The 16,274-nt window shown below is 44.9% G+C and overlaps 1 protein-coding gene across 12 annotated transcripts in view; it reads left to right on the top strand.

The window, feature by feature from the left end:
- Nucleotides 1–16,274, top strand: part of samd11 (sterile alpha motif domain containing 11) — a 264,528-nt gene that overhangs the window by 202,409 nt on the left and 45,845 nt on the right. For all 12 annotated transcript variants that reach the window (XM_069918370.1, XM_069918369.1, XM_069918376.1 and 9 more), the window contains one exon: nt 8,546–8,690. In XM_069918370.1, coding sequence (XP_069774471.1) covers nt 8,546–8,690 — 145 coding nt within the window. The remainder of the gene's footprint in view (nt 1–8,545; nt 8,691–16,274) is intronic.

Genomic DNA, 16,274 nt, shown 5'->3' with positions numbered 1-16,274 from the left:
GGGGAGAGGCACTATTTAGCTGCACACTCGTGACTGGTACGAGCTAAGGATTACACAGTGTTTGGCTGTTATATTCTTGCAGCCTTGCATGTGCTGATTTAGCCCTGAAGCCATGATACATGTTGTAAATTTAGTGAAAGGGGCAATAATGTCCAAGATGCCAATTATTTTCACATCATAGCAGGGTTTATCAGAATGTATGTATTGCAGTTTTTTTTTAAAGCTTTTCCTGTTCCAAGAGCTGTCAACAGCAAAGTTGGTGTGTCAATCAGTGTGATGCCCGCATGTCACAGAGCAGCAAGATTTTTGTTTTGCATTCCTGACAGACTCATCAGGGGTCTGCATGGAGAAAGATCGATGCAACCACTCGTAGTTGGCAGTCAGCCAAGCTCCTCAATTATAAATACCATGGCAACGCCAAAAGTAAACCTGGCAACTCTGGTAATTAATTGACTGAAGTAAATACTGAAGCATTTAAATTGTCGTCCCATTTTTTTTTAATAGCACACTTCCACACGATTGCTTCATGCTGCACCACAGAGGCATTCACAACTTTGCACAGGCTTCTAGACACACGCTCTCACCCTTAATGTTCATTCCATAGAGCATGTGCTTTCCGCACAGACAGAGACCAGTGGTCTCACTCCCACTGTGTGCCATGCCTACACTGCCCCCACCCCCACTGCCACATTTGGCCACTCTACTGTCATTCATACTGCCCTGCCCCGCCCACACTGCCGCGTTTGCCCACTCTATTGTCGCTCTCACCGCCCCGCCCACACTGCCGCGTTTGCCCACTCTACTGTCACTCACACTACCCCGCCCACACTGCCCTGCCCCATTCACACTGCCACATTTTCCCACTCTACTGTGTCACTCATACTGCAGTGCCCACACTTTGGAGGCTGAAGGGTTATCTTATTAAGGTTTATAAAATCATGAGGGGCATGAATAAAATGAACGCTCACAGTCTAGCTCTAGTTTATTATTATCTGTAAAGTTGTAAAGTACGGTTCCAGTTCTTGATTGTTCAGCATTCTCCTTGCCCGTGGGAAGAAGCGGTTCCTCAGCCTGGTGGTGCTGGCTCTGATCCTCCTGTATCTCTTCCCCGACGGGAGCAGCTGAATGATGCTGTGTACAGGATGGTAGGGTTTTGTGAACCTTCTTCAGACAACAATCCTGGTAAGTCATGTTGATGGGGAAGGGAGTAGGGATGTCCCAGTGATCCTCTCCGCCACTCTGATAATCCTGTGGATTGACCTCCAGTCACACTGTGATGCAGCCGGCCAGGACACTCTCAATTGAGCTCCATTAGAAAGTTAACATGATGGTGGCCAGTAGCCTTGCCCGCTTCAGTCTTCTCAGGAAGTCACTGTTGCACCTCCCTGACAAGTGGGGAGATGTTGAGTATCCAAGATGGGTCACTAGTTAAGTGAACTCCAAGGAACTTGGTACTCTCCATCCTCATCACTACAGAGTTATTGACGTGTAGTGGAGAGTAGTCGTCCCTAGTTCTCAATCCACAATAATTTCCTTTGTCCACATTGAGACTCAAGTTGTTTTTCCTGCACCACATCACGAGATGTCCCAGGATAGACGGTTGTAGGTTTAAAATGATAGGGGAGAGAGTAGAGAGACCTGAGGGATAGAAGTGAATACAATTACAATATTTAAAGGACATTTGGACAGAATTATGGATAGGAAGGGCTTAGAAGGATATGGACCAAATGCAGGCAGATGGAACAAGCCCAGAATGCCAACTTGGTCTACATGGACAAGTTGGATGAAGGGCCTGTACCATACTACATGACCCAATGACTATAGGAATTCTGTGCTATCCCTTTCCAATCCATAATACCTTATCCCAACCTCAGCCCAAAACTCCCTTGATAATTTATTTCTCTCTCTCTCTCTCTCTCTCTCTCTCTCTCTCTCTGTGGATTTTTCTAAATTTTGCAGAAAGCATAACGTAAGAACATAAGAAATAGGAGCGAGAGGAGGCCATCTGCCCTGGATGATCTGGCCAAGGAATCTGCTCCATTTTCCTGCCATTTCAGATTTATTGACAGAGTCCAGAGATTCTTTATCCTGTGGGTGAGGCAGAATTACCAATTATTGGTAGTGCAAAAAAACTGTACTCAACAGAAACAAATAAAGAAATGTAAACAAACTGTGCAATACAGAGAGAATCAAAAATCTCCATAACTCCTAATGTCCCCACTCTTCAAAAATGTCTGAATCTGTCATCTTCAACACATTCATTGAGGTAGGCTTTACTCCTCCCTTGGACAGAGAACCCTACAGGTTCACTACTCTCTGGGAGAAGCAGTTCCTTCTCATCTCTGCCTTAATGTATTTTTCCCTCACCACCCCCCCACCCCCCCCCCCCCCACCCCGGAATCTTGAGGCTGGGTCTCCTAGTTCTGGTCTCACTAAATTAAAAGAAAGGTTACTTGAATCCAGGGGGAGGAGCGCATACTAACTGTCCGAGACTACTACGTATTAAACAATATCTATTTATTTTTATATGTGTACATACATACTGCATGTGTATTGTTTGTCTGTCTGCGTGTTATGTCTGGTTGCGTGCCTGCGTGTTTTGCACCGAGGACCAGAGAATGCTGTTTTGTCAGGTTGTACTTGTGCAAACGGATGACGATAAGCTTGAATGCAGGCAAAACATTGATTCAGAAGTGAGATCATTTTAGTAACTCGTGAGAAGCAGATGTTAAAGAAGTTTGTGCTAAGAAGCTGGAGTGATGTAGCCTCTTTCGAGGGGAGCTGCCTAGTGGTTGGTTTCCTCTGTGACAGCGCGATGTTCAATGCTTGTATTTATTTCCCATTAGTCACTGAGTGGAAAGTACAATTTTTTTCCCCTTGTCAAGCCTGAAACCCCTGTAGGTTTGTCTTTAAAGACATGTGATTGTCAACCCACACAGGATTTCATCCCTGCAGCATGTGTGATACACCACTTCCTGGACAAGGTAAGTACACAGAAATAGAAAGACCAAGGGGCCACATTTCCCAGGGTCTGTCTTGCAATGCACGAGTGTTAAAGGGGCTTGCTTGAAGTCAGTCGCTGTTGAAACCCTGTCCAGAGGTTTCTCTGTTTATCACAGCTCCTTGCGTGTTTGAATTCACTTAGGGAGATATCTCCTGCAGGTCGAGAGCACTACCTGTGGATGTTTCCATCTACGCTCTTTGGTCATGCGGAACCCAGCCCATGGAATGTCCTCCTCCCCAAAGAGTTCTTTGACTGACTCAAAGTCTATGGTGGAAGATATTGTGGGGCACCCTCCCCTTTCTCACATCGAGCCCCAGGTTCTTTACTATGACTTGGTGGAATTCTGATCATATTCAAGTGGTGCGCACAAGGTTCTGGTTCCATGAGGGGCGGCAGAGATCCTAGGAGGATCGGTGTGGGGTTGGCAGGTATGGGGACTGCAGCGACTGTAGCCGCTTTAAGAAAGGCATTTCCCCTTTTAGCCGGGAGGAGGAAATGTGAAGGAGCACGTTGTGGGGGTGGGGGATCTCGCTGCGGTTGGCCTTTTTGCTGCATGAATGCAGGGTTCAAACTGAGTTGTAGCTTCAGGCGGCCCAGATGACTCACTGAGGTGACGTTTGTGGATTAACAGGGAATATATTTAACTGGCAGGCTGCTGCAGCAAAAAAGGGTTGGAACAGGAGCTGAGGGTGGAAGTGGGTGCGTGAATTTAACGAGATGCAAAATGACGTTATATTGAGCTTGACTTTTAAATCCTAAAAATGCCACCCTTGTTTTCTACCGAGTGCATCCGACTTTAGGAACAAATTGATTTAACTGCAGCTTTTTCTCTCGACAGCCTGGTCCCCAGTTTCCGCAGCAAGACACACTTCTCCCACCAAGCATGCCTGGGGCTCTGAGGCGAGCTGTCAGGTGTTCTGGTGGGGGGTGGGGGGGGGGGTGGGGGGAGATGGGGGAAGGTAAAGCCTGCATTACGCAGGGACAGAAAGCCAGCCAAGCTGTCACTGCCCTATCCCTGGGCCACAAGTTCTGTAGAGCGCTGGCTGTGTTGAGTCCCAGCATGAAAGGGTTTGCTGTGATATTGAGTGACCTGGGTCCTACGGAGCAGAGAGGGGAAGAGGCCATTTGCTGGGTTAAAACTGCATTGATCTCATGCAGTCAAAGGGCAAAATCCTTTAATGTGGATCCGCAGATGTTCCCATTCACACTCACCAGTAGATTTCTTTTAGCTTACAGTACAGGGAAATTCTACGTCAGACTTTGATGGAGAATTAATTCCACATGCATTCTCTTTAAGCGATTGCCTGCAGTTAATTATCCAGGCTGTCACACAGCGTGGCGGAGGATTGGTTGAGCAATGTCAGTTGCCTGCAGGCAGTGGTGTGCCTACCCGAGGGGTATTGACGTGCCACAGTGCATCCTACCTAAGGTGTATTGATGTACCCTCAGTACAGTCTACTCAGGGGGCTTTGGTGTACCCACGGTTCACATGGTGCAATCTTCTCAGAGGGTATTTGTGTTCCCCTGGAGAGTCTACCCAGGGGGCATTGGTGTGCCCACAGTCCCATCTATCCAGGGGGTGTTGGTGTGCTCACAGGACCATCTACCCAGAGGGTATTGGAGTTACCATTTTGCAGCCTACCCAGGCGGTATTGGTGTACCCATGGTGCCATCTACCCAGGGGACATTGGTGTACCCACGATGCAGTCTATCCAAGAGGCATTGTGACCCAATGCAGACAACAAGGCCGACATGGAAAGCATGGTATGCCCACAGGGCCTGGCCTGCCCAGAATGTTGAGCTAATGCAGAGGGCACGGTGAATGGGAGCTGTAGCCCACCCAGAGAAGTGACACTGAACAAACTCATTTTTGCTTCTTTCTCTCTTGCTGTAAGGGATGCTGATCGACACTAATGATTGGCTCGATTTTTCTTTGCTGGGGAAATGTCAAATCTGTAGCAGGACTGCAACACTTTGGAATATCTCCTCTGACAGTGTGATATTCCCTTCGGATATCCATTGCTGGATCAGGTGAAATCTTAGGAAGATTGTCATTTCTCTGTTGCAGATGTAAAAATCATTGCCCTCACACCATTTACTGTTGAAATGTGGTCGGCATCACTTGCCAGCACCTTCAGCCAGTCCTGTGTGCCATTGCCTGCTCCAGCCCTCCGGCATTGATCATTTCAGACCCTGCTGGCTGGCCTCCCTCAATCCACCCTCCATGAGCTTGATCTCAACCAGCACTGGCCTTTGTGTCTGACCTCAATCACCTGTCACCTCTCTGCTTGATGGCCTTAGATGTCTCCTGGGTAAACTTGATACCTTTAAATTCTCATTCAAATTTCCCTGCCTCATCTCTCTCACCACCTTCATTCCACAACCTTCAGCTGCCAGGGCCCCAATGGTCTGGAGCTCCTTGCCTAAACCCACTGTCTCCTTCTGCTTTTCTTTCACTTCTTCATGACCAACTTGTTTGACCTCATTGGAGGCACTGTCAACTGTCTTGATGACTGTTTTACGAATTTTGATTGCTAATCTGCCTGCAAAGATTCAAGGCAATTAACGATCTTGCTTCAATAAGATCTATTATGAGCAAGTAGATTTAATAAGTTTTTATTTCCAACCTTTCAAAAGAAGAGTTGGAGTGCCTTGAGCCTGCATTATTCTCCATGGAGATGCTTTTACCTCCCCACATTCTGCTCATCATTAATTGTCTTCATATCCAAGGATTTATTGATCACACAGTGCTGAAAATGTGTTGAATGGCTGTGCTTTTAAGTCTGATGTAGAGTGAATTTAATAATTGGGATCCTGTTGAGTTTTATACATCTGCTGAATTTGGGATGGAGGCAATTGATGTGATCTTGTGTGGTATAATTCAACTGAAATTTAAAGGGACAGTTGATACGAGGAACTGAATTTTAGCGTGTAGTCATGCATCCCTGGAAACTTTAGCTGCTGTTCTTATCAATTGAGTCTGAAGACCACTAACAATGGCAGCTTATTCCTTGACCAGCAATATCCCAACGTCGCTGTTGGAAGCTCCTCACTGAGGTTCCTTTCATTTTACTTTGCAATGGTCGGTTGTATTCTTTCAGACAATGTGAGTTAAGTGTCCGACAGAGAGACAGTCAAGGGTAGAGATGTTGGACCCTGGTCACCATTGCTAGAGCCTCAGCCACACCATGGACCAGTCGAATGGAACGAGGTTAACTGGCAGCCGATTCAGTGCTCGACATAAGGACACAAGGAACAGAAGCACGAAGAGAAATTCACCCCTGAACACTTGCTCCACCATTCAGTCAACTCATAGTTGATCTGACCCTGGATTCACCTTCCTGCCTGTTCCCTATAACCATCGACTTGCCCACGGACCGAAGGTTCTTTCTCTGCTCAGAAGATCATTCTGTTGATGACGTTCACTGGATGAGTAGCTTAAATAGGGCTCAGAGAATTGTTGAGGATCTTTACCGTTCAGCACACAGTATCTTTGACCTACCATCATCATGAAGGAGGTACAGGAGCATCGAAATCAGGACAGCCAGGCTGAGAAATAGCTTCTTCCTGCAGGCCATGTGACTGATGAACAGTATCCTGTAACCCTGGGTCTCTTATAAAGGAAATGAGTATATAAATTCCAAAATATTTATACACGTTTAATTTATATTGTAGATTTTTTTATGTATACAGATGTGATTATAATGTGCTGTGTATCTGCACCGTAGTCCAGAGAAACTTTATTTTGTCTGTATACGAACAGTCAGATGACACAATAGAGACTTTCTTAAGACTCTTAAGCAAGCACATGGATACAATACAAATAGAGGATTATGGATGTAAGGTAGGGAAGGTTTAGTTTGTTGAGTAGGTTTATATAGGATGGCACCATATTGTGTTCTGTGCTTCAATTTTCTATGATAATGAACCTGAACTTGAAACATATTCAAAGATTCAGCTTCTCCAAGGAAGATATTTCCAAGGATGGAATTCCTCCCTACTCCAGTGGAAATTGGTGGCCCTGATTCTGAAGCCATGAGCATTAACAGGCACTTTTTGACCTGCTGATTTTTCCCCAGCATTTTCTGTTTTTATTTCTGTTGTATAGGATCTGTCCAATACAAGATGATAAAGAGCACCCCCTCCCCTCCAGGAAAATGCAGACATTGGAATCTGAAGCCAAACACAATCCCCTGGAGGAACTCAGCGTCACTGGTCAACATTTTGGGGTGCAACCTTTGCTGAAGGGACTTGATGAGGGATTTTTGCTCGCAAGATTGACCATTCTTTATCTCCCATTGATGCTGTTCAATCTTATTGGCAAAGGCTATTATAGTGGTTGTGTTTTGCACGTTTCTTCTAGTTCAAGTTTATCATCATCTGATTGTACAAGTATCACTTGACAAAACAGCATTCTCCGGTGCTCAGTGCAAAGCACACAGACACACAACCAGATAGACCAAGAATACATATGCCGGAAAGTACAGGCAGTTCCCAGGTTACAAAAGTCTTGACTTTCGGACAACTCATACTTATGAACGGATCACAGGTTCGGATTTATTGTCAGAGTACATACATGACATCACATGCAACCCTGAGATTCTTTTTCCTGTGGCCACCAGGTATTAAGATACAACAACTACAATGGTATAAATAACCAACAAAACACCAAGACAGAAGAACAGATGCTAAATATGAAAGGATGGGTAAATAAATACTCACACTTGTAGTAAGTGCAAGAAAAAAATTGATGTTTCAATGGTGCAGACAGATCTTTTGGTGGTCAAAACACCCTTCTTTTCCCCCCCCCCCCCCCCCAATCGAGGTGATCTACCAGGTTCGTTGTATAAAGACGGTGCACAAAATTGTTGAGGACCCCTTCCACCTCACACATAGCATCTTTCAGCTACTCTCATCGGGGAAGAGATACAGGAGGAACAGCTTCTTCCCATGGGCTGAACGTCCAAAGAAACTGCCCACACTAAACTTCTGAGACTATTTATATGAACAAATGAATTCTTGTCCTGCATATGTGTTGTTTGTCTGTGTGTGTTATGTCTGGTTGTGTGTCTGCATGTTTTACACTGAGGACTGGAGAACATTGTTTCATTGGGTTGTACATGTACCATCAGATGACAATACATGACTTGAGAAATGCTGGAGTAACTCATCTGGTCTTGCAGTGTCCATGGGAAGTAAAGAAATATTACTGATGTTTCAGGCCTGAGCCCTTCTTCAAGGTCTCTTGGTAGTTCTGGCGAAGTTTTTGGTTAGGGTTGGGGTAGTATGGGAAGGTTCAAGAGCCTGATAGGTATTGGATAAAAGCATCTTCTTGAACCTATAGGTGCTTGTTTTCAGGGTTCTATACCTTCTGTTCGAAGGGAGAAGTGAGAAGAGGTTGTGACCAGGGCGATGGGGTCCTTCATGATAAGGCTGGATGGATGCTTTTCTAAACGCGTCATGTGCATGTCGGGATCAGTGGAATCTGTTATCGGCCATTGAGCGGGATAAGAAAATCAAAGTAATGTTTTCTTCTCACAGACCTGCTGAGAGTTCGGCAAGAGGCAGCCAGTGGTGTGCGGACCTCTGGTGCTATGGAGGCTCACATTCCGTCATCGAGCAGTTCGTCAAGCCAGAGGAGGAAACAAGGGCTCCCACAGCATAGGGACGCACACTTTAATGAGAGGTCAGTGTCGGCTTGTCCCTTGCCTTGCGACAGTAATTGAATGTGAGGCAACCTATCGATTATTCACTTCAATCTCACGGAAACAATCACCCCAGCACAGAAACAGACTCCTCGACTGAACAAGTCCATCCCTGTGTTGGATTTCAGCATCCGGTGTCCAGTCTCTGGATAAAGATAGGAGTATAGAAATGCTAGAGGGATTCAGCTGGTCTCACAGCATCCATAGGAGGTAAAGATATATTACCAATGTTTTGGGCCTGAGCCCTGTACCTTGAAGAAAATATGAAAATATAAATGTTAGCCTTAAATGTGACAAAACAGGCCATGCACCTTCATTCATAGAGAATGTTTCAACCCTCACTGTCTGCCACCTTTAGTCTTAGAGAGATAGGGCATGCAGATTGGCCCTTAGGCCCTCTGAGTGTATACTTATTAAATGTAAATTTTATCTACTGCACTGTAGAAGCCGATTCTGGCCATTTAAACCTGTGCTGTCCAATTTCACTCAAATTAACCTCCAACCCTATATGTCTTGAAAGGTAGGAGGAAACTGGAGCCTCTGGAGAAAACTCATGCAAATTCTTTACACCAGATTTGAACCCTGGTCACAGACGCTGTAACAGTGTAGCACTAACCATCCATTCACTCTCAGCCCATTTTATTCTCCCCACATCCCAACCCCTAGCTTTTATCCCACATACCGGGGGCAAAGTTATAGCAGCCAATTAACCCATTGATCTGCACATATTTGGGCTGCGAGAGGTCACAGAGAACATGTAAACTGCACACAGACAACATTGAGGTCCGGATCGGACCCGGGTCTCTGGAGCAGTAAGGTGACAGTGCTACTTGCTACATGTTCTCCTCTCCTGCACCTCTGTTCCAGAAGATTTTTGCTTTCCCACTGCACCCTGGTTCCTGAGCAAATCACAGTCATGCAGAAACCTTGCCCCCAAACTGACGTCAGAATCAGGATTTATTGTCTTGAACATGTGTCACGAAATGTTTCACAGGAGCAGAATTTTGCATTACAGAAGCAAATATTGTCATAAATTACATTTCAAGTCAAGTTTATTATCTTGCGATTGTACAAGTACAACCTGACAAAACAGTGTTCTCCGGTCCTTGGTGCAAAACACACAGACACACAACCAGACATAACACACCTACGGACAAACAATACATATGCAGGACCAAATATTCATATATACAAATAAATACATAACGATTGTTTTGTGAATATGAGAGTCTCGGATGGTCAGTGTGAGCAGTTCCTTTGGTCGTTCAGCGTCTCAGATGAAGCGGTTCTTCATCTGGTGGTGCTGGCTCTGATCCTCCTGCACCTCTTCCCAGATGGAAGCAGCTGAAAGATGCTGTGTGTGGGGTGGAAGGGTCCTCATTGATTTTGCGCACCCTCTTTAGACAACGATCCCAGTGGATCACATCAATTGGGGATAGGGAGGGGTTTCTGTAAATTCAATATTTAAAAATAAATAAATGCAAAAGAAGAGAGAAAAAGTGAAGATGTGTCCATCCAGAAATCTGATGGCAGAGGGAAGAGCTGTTTTTGTACCTTTGGGTGTTTGTCTGCAGGCTCCTGTCCCTCCTTCCTGTTAACCACCAGCAGAGGTTTAAACTCTGGGACTTCTTTAAAATGTTGAAGGGTGAAGGGTCTCTATACAAGTGGGGGAGCTGGCGAGATCATTTAGAACCAGCAGGAAATGGTTAAAGAAAACCCAGCAGTGTGCATTTTTACAGTTCGTGTGGGAAGACGACCCAAGGGAGTTTGTAGGAGAGTAATCAAACAAATGAATTGACCTCAAGCAGAGCATGGGGTAAATGACGCAGAGTTTGGTGAATGGGAGGACAGAGAGGTGGAGGGGGTTAGGCAGACTCAGAGCAGGAGACTGGCAGGCAGACTAAATGATGTGTGAATTAAAGGGCCAAGATGGAGCAGTATTATATTTCCTTAAATTACCAACAGAAGTTTGGAGCTGTTACCGGGAAGTGAAAGGCTTCTTCTCTGAAACAACAAAGGGCCTTTTGCTACCTTTCAATGTCTCCGCAGTCAGACCCTGCTCCCCGTTTCCCTTTCGTCGTGTGTTGGCTGTTGTTTATTTGTTTTGTGCTCTCTGCAAGTTGGCTGAGAGGAGAGAAGGCCACTGGCACCCATTGCTTCATGTTGAGCTGGCTGCAGCTGAGGATTGGAGGGAAACCCGGCCTGATCCGTGAGCTCATCGTTTGTAGCTATGTCAAAAGTCAGACCCTTTACCTCCTTGGACTTGAACAGAGGGGTAGTGCGTGATGTTTTCATGGGCTGTATATCATTGCTGTTGAATTGTCACATGAGGCCATAAGACTGGTGAGCAGAATGAGACCATTCGGCCCATCCATCCTGCTCCACCATTCAAATCATGGCTGGTGATTTTTAAATTTAAAAGTTTAAATCTAGACATAGAGCACAGTTACAGACCCTTTCAGTCCATGAACCTGTCCCATCCAATTGACCTCAACCCCCCATATATTTTCTTTTCATTTCTATTCCCCTGCCTTTTTCCTCTAACCTTTGACATCCTTACTAGTCTAGAATTTCTCAACCTCCATTATAAATTTAGCCAATGACCTGGCCTCCACAACCATTAAATCCTACCTTGCCAACTGGAGAGCTTAAATATGTTATTAAATACATTTGGAATTTAAAAAACAACTGTCAATAACGGTGAGCAGGATTGTTCACTAAATGTCCTTCAGAGAATTATTCTTCAACCGTTACCTGCATATGTTTCTTCTTTGGCTTGGCTTCGCGGACGAAGATTTATGGAGGGGGTAAATGTCCACGTCAGCTGCAGGCTCAATTGTGGCTGACAAGTCCGATGCGGGACAGGCAGACACGGTTGCAGCGGTTGCAGGGGAAAATTGGTTGGTTGGGGTTGGGTGTTGGGTTTTTCCTCCTTTGTCTGATTGATTCTTAACTACCCTCTGAAATGGTCAAAGAGCTATCCATTACAGGGGCAATCTGGGTGAGACAATAAATGCTGGCATACATAGAATCCATGAATAAAAACCCAAACGCATGCAGATCATCTTGAGATAAATCAGATTTGTCGTTGCATTGAAAGGAAAAAAAAACTGAAGTACTGACACAAGATTTCAAAAATATTTTTAGACACAGCAAAATAACAGGCCATTTCCACCCCCGAGCCCATGCCACCCAATTAACCTACAACCCCCAGTACATTTCGAATGGTGGATGGAAATTGGAGCTCCTGGAGGAAACCCACGTAGTCACGGGGAGAATGTACAAACTCATTGCAGACAGCATGGGATTCGAACCATGGTCCTGATCGCTGGCGCTAACCACTACTTTAACCGTGCCACTCTAAGTTTTCTGTCTTGACTCTTTTCAAAGAATTGTACTGATGAAATTCACAGTTCAAGTTTATTGTCAGAATGCATACATGACATCACATACAACCCTTTTCCCTGCAGGCCAGGCAGAATTTCTAAATTACCAGTGTCCGCAAAGAAAGAAATGTAGGCAAAACAATTTTGCACAGCGAGCACATACAAGATTGGGCAAAACTTGGTGGAGGAGGCATGATGTGGTTCAGTTTGAAGTGAGTGACTCTTGATAGGCACGTCTCTCTAAAATGTTGACTTCGTCCCAAAACGGCCTTTAGGAATGAGGTTATTCATGCGTTATGGACAGTGGGAGGTGAAGTGTGATGAATTATGGGGTTTCTTGTGTATCATGGCGTTTAAAAGCTGTCATGGAGAGGTATGTAATAAAATAGACAAATGGCTCCCACTAAACATACGTGCAAGGAGCAGCTATCAAATTAGCTGCTAAATGCAATACCTTTCCATCAAATTACAGAATGAAATCAGATTAAAGATTTACAACTATGATACAGATTTAATATAGCAAATACTTTGCGTGTGCATGGTGCTTTTATTATTGATTTTACTTGCTGCATGTTGCAAACTAAGTTATTTTGGTTTTAGCTTCTTCAGTTATCTGTATTGCATTTTCAAAGCCACATATACATACATAGAATGTGTGTGCGGGATTATATATTTTATGTCTGATTGATTGCTCTCACACACAGGCTCTCACGCACACATCCTGACATGCCTATCACATTACTCGTGTTATGCTCTGGGGTGGACATAAATAAGCTGAAATTTGCCAAGGAAGGAGCTGCAGGACAAATTTGTAATACAGAAATTTAATAAACAAAGCGATCCGAAAGAGATTTCTTAAAAGAACATGCAGCTTGTGAATTGGGCAACATTTCCAATGAGGGAGTTGAGCACAGACAATTCTTTTTTAAGCAGGTAGCATTTTAATTCCATACCTTGACCTTGTACTTTTTTTTTGCCAGGAGAGGTGTCTAACAAACTAGAAGCTTGATTGGAAATGTGTGCAGGGTTAAAACGCACTCCCTTAATATTCCCTTTATGTGCAAAGAAAGGAGCACAGGGAACCGAGTGGGTTACAAGCAATGCTGTGGTTCTTCCTTTCAGAAAGGTAATTGCCCACGGAGGAATTCCTGGTTTTAGTTGTGGCATCAAAGTACTCTGTGGTGTGATAGGAACAATGGATTAGAGTCATCACCCAGTTATACTGCTTTTCAATGAGCTGTCACCACCCTCGGACTGAAAATAATTGTCAAGGCGTGACATTTGTGGCCTGTTACCTTGTGACCATCTCACTCATTGAACAATGTTGGTTAATGTCCAGTATGCCAGTTATTTAGTTCCCCCTCTCCAAAGCCCACTCCTCATGCACTAGGGATCTTCACGCATACTTTCTCCCTATGCCCTTCTGACTCCACAGGAACAACATGGAGCAGCACACAAACATGTTGGAGAAACTCAACAGGTCATGCAGCATCCATGGGAAGTAAAAAAAAATGAAAAGGGAAGGGGGGGTGGGGAGTTGGAGGGTAGGGAAAGCAAGATGCTGGGAGGTAGTTACCAGAAAGTGGAGAAATCGATATTGATGCTAATTGGTTGGAGGTTGCCAAGAGGGAACACAAGGTGTTGTTCCTCCAATTTGTGGGTGGCCTCAACTTGGCAGAGCACGAGGCCACAGAGAGACATGTCAGTGAGGCAATGGGATGTGGAATTAAAATGGCTGGCCACCGGGAGGTCCTTGCTGTGACAGTGGACAGTGCGAAGGAGTTCAATGAAATGATCACCCAGTCTCTGTCCAATTTAGCTTCAGTAGAGTCTGGGACCAGTGGGGTGATCCTTCAGTAGAGTCAGGGATTGGAGGCGTGATCTTTCAGTGGAGTCAGGGACTAGAATGTCCAAGCTCTGCCACTTTTCACATTGTTGAGGTTGTGTCTGTTTGTCCACAACATCAGTGAGACTGCTTTGAGAGGAGGGAACCCAACATCTGGCAGTGTCTAGGAGGGAGAGGGTTAAGTTGCTAAAATTAACTGCATGTCTGAGGGGACTTTTCCCTATGATTAGAGCTAATTACAATCGAATGCACACCTTCTCCCTGCTGCCACCACGCTGGTTAAATTGAGTGTTATTCATGTCCAGGCGGTCCACAGTGCCTGAAGGGATGGACCAGCTACAATTCCTCAGGCCCAGAGGCTGGTCTGGGACCTGGCTAATTGTGAGCCCTCAGGGATTAGGGCAGGTGATTACACAGTTCAGAGGGTAATTACATAAGCAATGCTTGGCTGATGCCCGGCTCCAAAGATAAGGTCAACAGCAGCGTTACCTGAGATTAATCTCAGCTGCTAGCGAATACAAGGTGCCTGCAGAGCACTTATATGATTAGCATTAACATTCAGTAGCGCCAAATCGATTAGTAGTTTCACTCAGACAGCCCATGCACACAATTAGTTTAGAGGTGGAACAGGAGCATCTTTATTACAGCCTCATCATTTTAATTCTGTCACGTTTTAACACCCTCCATATCAACAACTGACAATCGCCAGCTTTGAATCAAAATATTTTTTGAAGAGAAGATTGAGAACGAAAGGCAACATTTTGTGTCATAGCTATTGTTTAATTTGAGATCTTAAGCTATCGGACTCTGTAAGTTTGCTTGTCCCTTCTAGCGGGTGAGGGGGGGTTCTTCTGCAAACTGTCTAACAGATTATCTTTTAACATTCACCCAGCCATGAATTACAGAGCACAGGATTACAGTGTAAAGGAAGATCAGTTAGCTCCAAGCAAGGGCACCAGGAGAGCACTGTTGTGGGGTTAGGAGCATGAGAAACAGAAGCAGGACCCAGCCATTTGGCTCATCGAGCCTGTTCTGCCATTCAATGTGATCATAGCTGATCTGATGATAGGCTTGTCTCCACCGACCTGCCTTTTCTCCCCTATCCCTTAATTCCCCAACTATGTAAAAATCTATCCAATCTTGTCTAAAATATATTTACTGAGGTTGCCTCTGCTTCTGTGGGCACCTCCCTCTGGGAAAAGCAGCTCTTCATCGCTCCCTAAACCTTCTACTCTGAATTTTTGAGGCTATGTCCCCTCCAGCCATTCACTACTTCACTATATATACAGAGCGTCTGAACCTTCCTGACTAACCTCCCATATGGAACCTTATCAAAGGCCTTACTAAAGTCCATGTAGACAACATTCATAGCCTTTGCTTCTCCAACTTTCCTGGTAACCTCCTTGAAAAACTCTATATTACACAACCTACCACGCACAAAGCCATGTTGACCATCCCTAATCAGTTTCTGGCTATCCAAGTTCTTAGAACACTTGCCAATAATTTACCTACTACTGATGTCAGGCTCACTGCCCTATAATTTCCAGGGTTACTTTTAGAACAACATGAGCTACTCTCCAATTCTATGGTTCCACATCCATGGCTAATGACATCTTGCTCTCTTGGCTTTTGCAAAGCCAATGGACTCACTTCTAAACACAGGATCATTAAACTGAACATGATGAGAAAGGAGTTCTATTCACTCCAGTTCACTCCTGGGGCTCCACATGTTAAATTGGAAGTGCATGCAGTAGGGTTGCACCCATTTGCTGGCTCAAGCCAGCATCTGAGTTTTCATTTGTTTGAGCAGATATGAACATCATTAGTACTACAGTACTAGTATTTAGTTTCACTTCTGAGTTTCTCCTGAACTGAAGAGACAGATAAAAGTCCCCTGCATTCTTCAGTCCAGAGACACGTACGGGACAGATGGGTGAAGAGGACGCAAACAATTCATTGCTAGAGGGATTGAATTTAGGAGCAGGGAGGTGGTGCTGCAACTAAAGCACTGAGTGGAGCTCTGGTCTCCATGCTTGAGGAAGGATGTACTGGCTTTGGAGGTGGTTCACCAGATCGAGTCCAGAGATGAGGGGATTAGCCATTGAGGAGAAATCGAGACGTCTGGGACTGTACTCGCTGGAATTTAGAAGAATGAGAAGGGATCTTATGGAAATTATCAAATTATGAAAGGCAGAGATAAGATGGAGGTAGGAAAGTTGTTTACATTAGTAGGGGAGACAAGAACTGTGGTCAGAGCCTCAAATTCAGGGTGGTAGATTTAGGTCAGAGATGAGAAGGAACTGCTTTTCCCAGAGGGTGGTAAATCTGGAATT

Source organism: Narcine bancroftii, chromosome 2 (genome assembly GCF_036971445.1).
Source record: "Narcine bancroftii isolate sNarBan1 chromosome 2, sNarBan1.hap1, whole genome shotgun sequence".
NCBI classification, from domain to species: domain Eukaryota; kingdom Metazoa; phylum Chordata; class Chondrichthyes; order Torpediniformes; family Narcinidae; genus Narcine; species Narcine bancroftii.
This window is presented reverse-complemented; position numbering and strand designations above follow the sequence as displayed.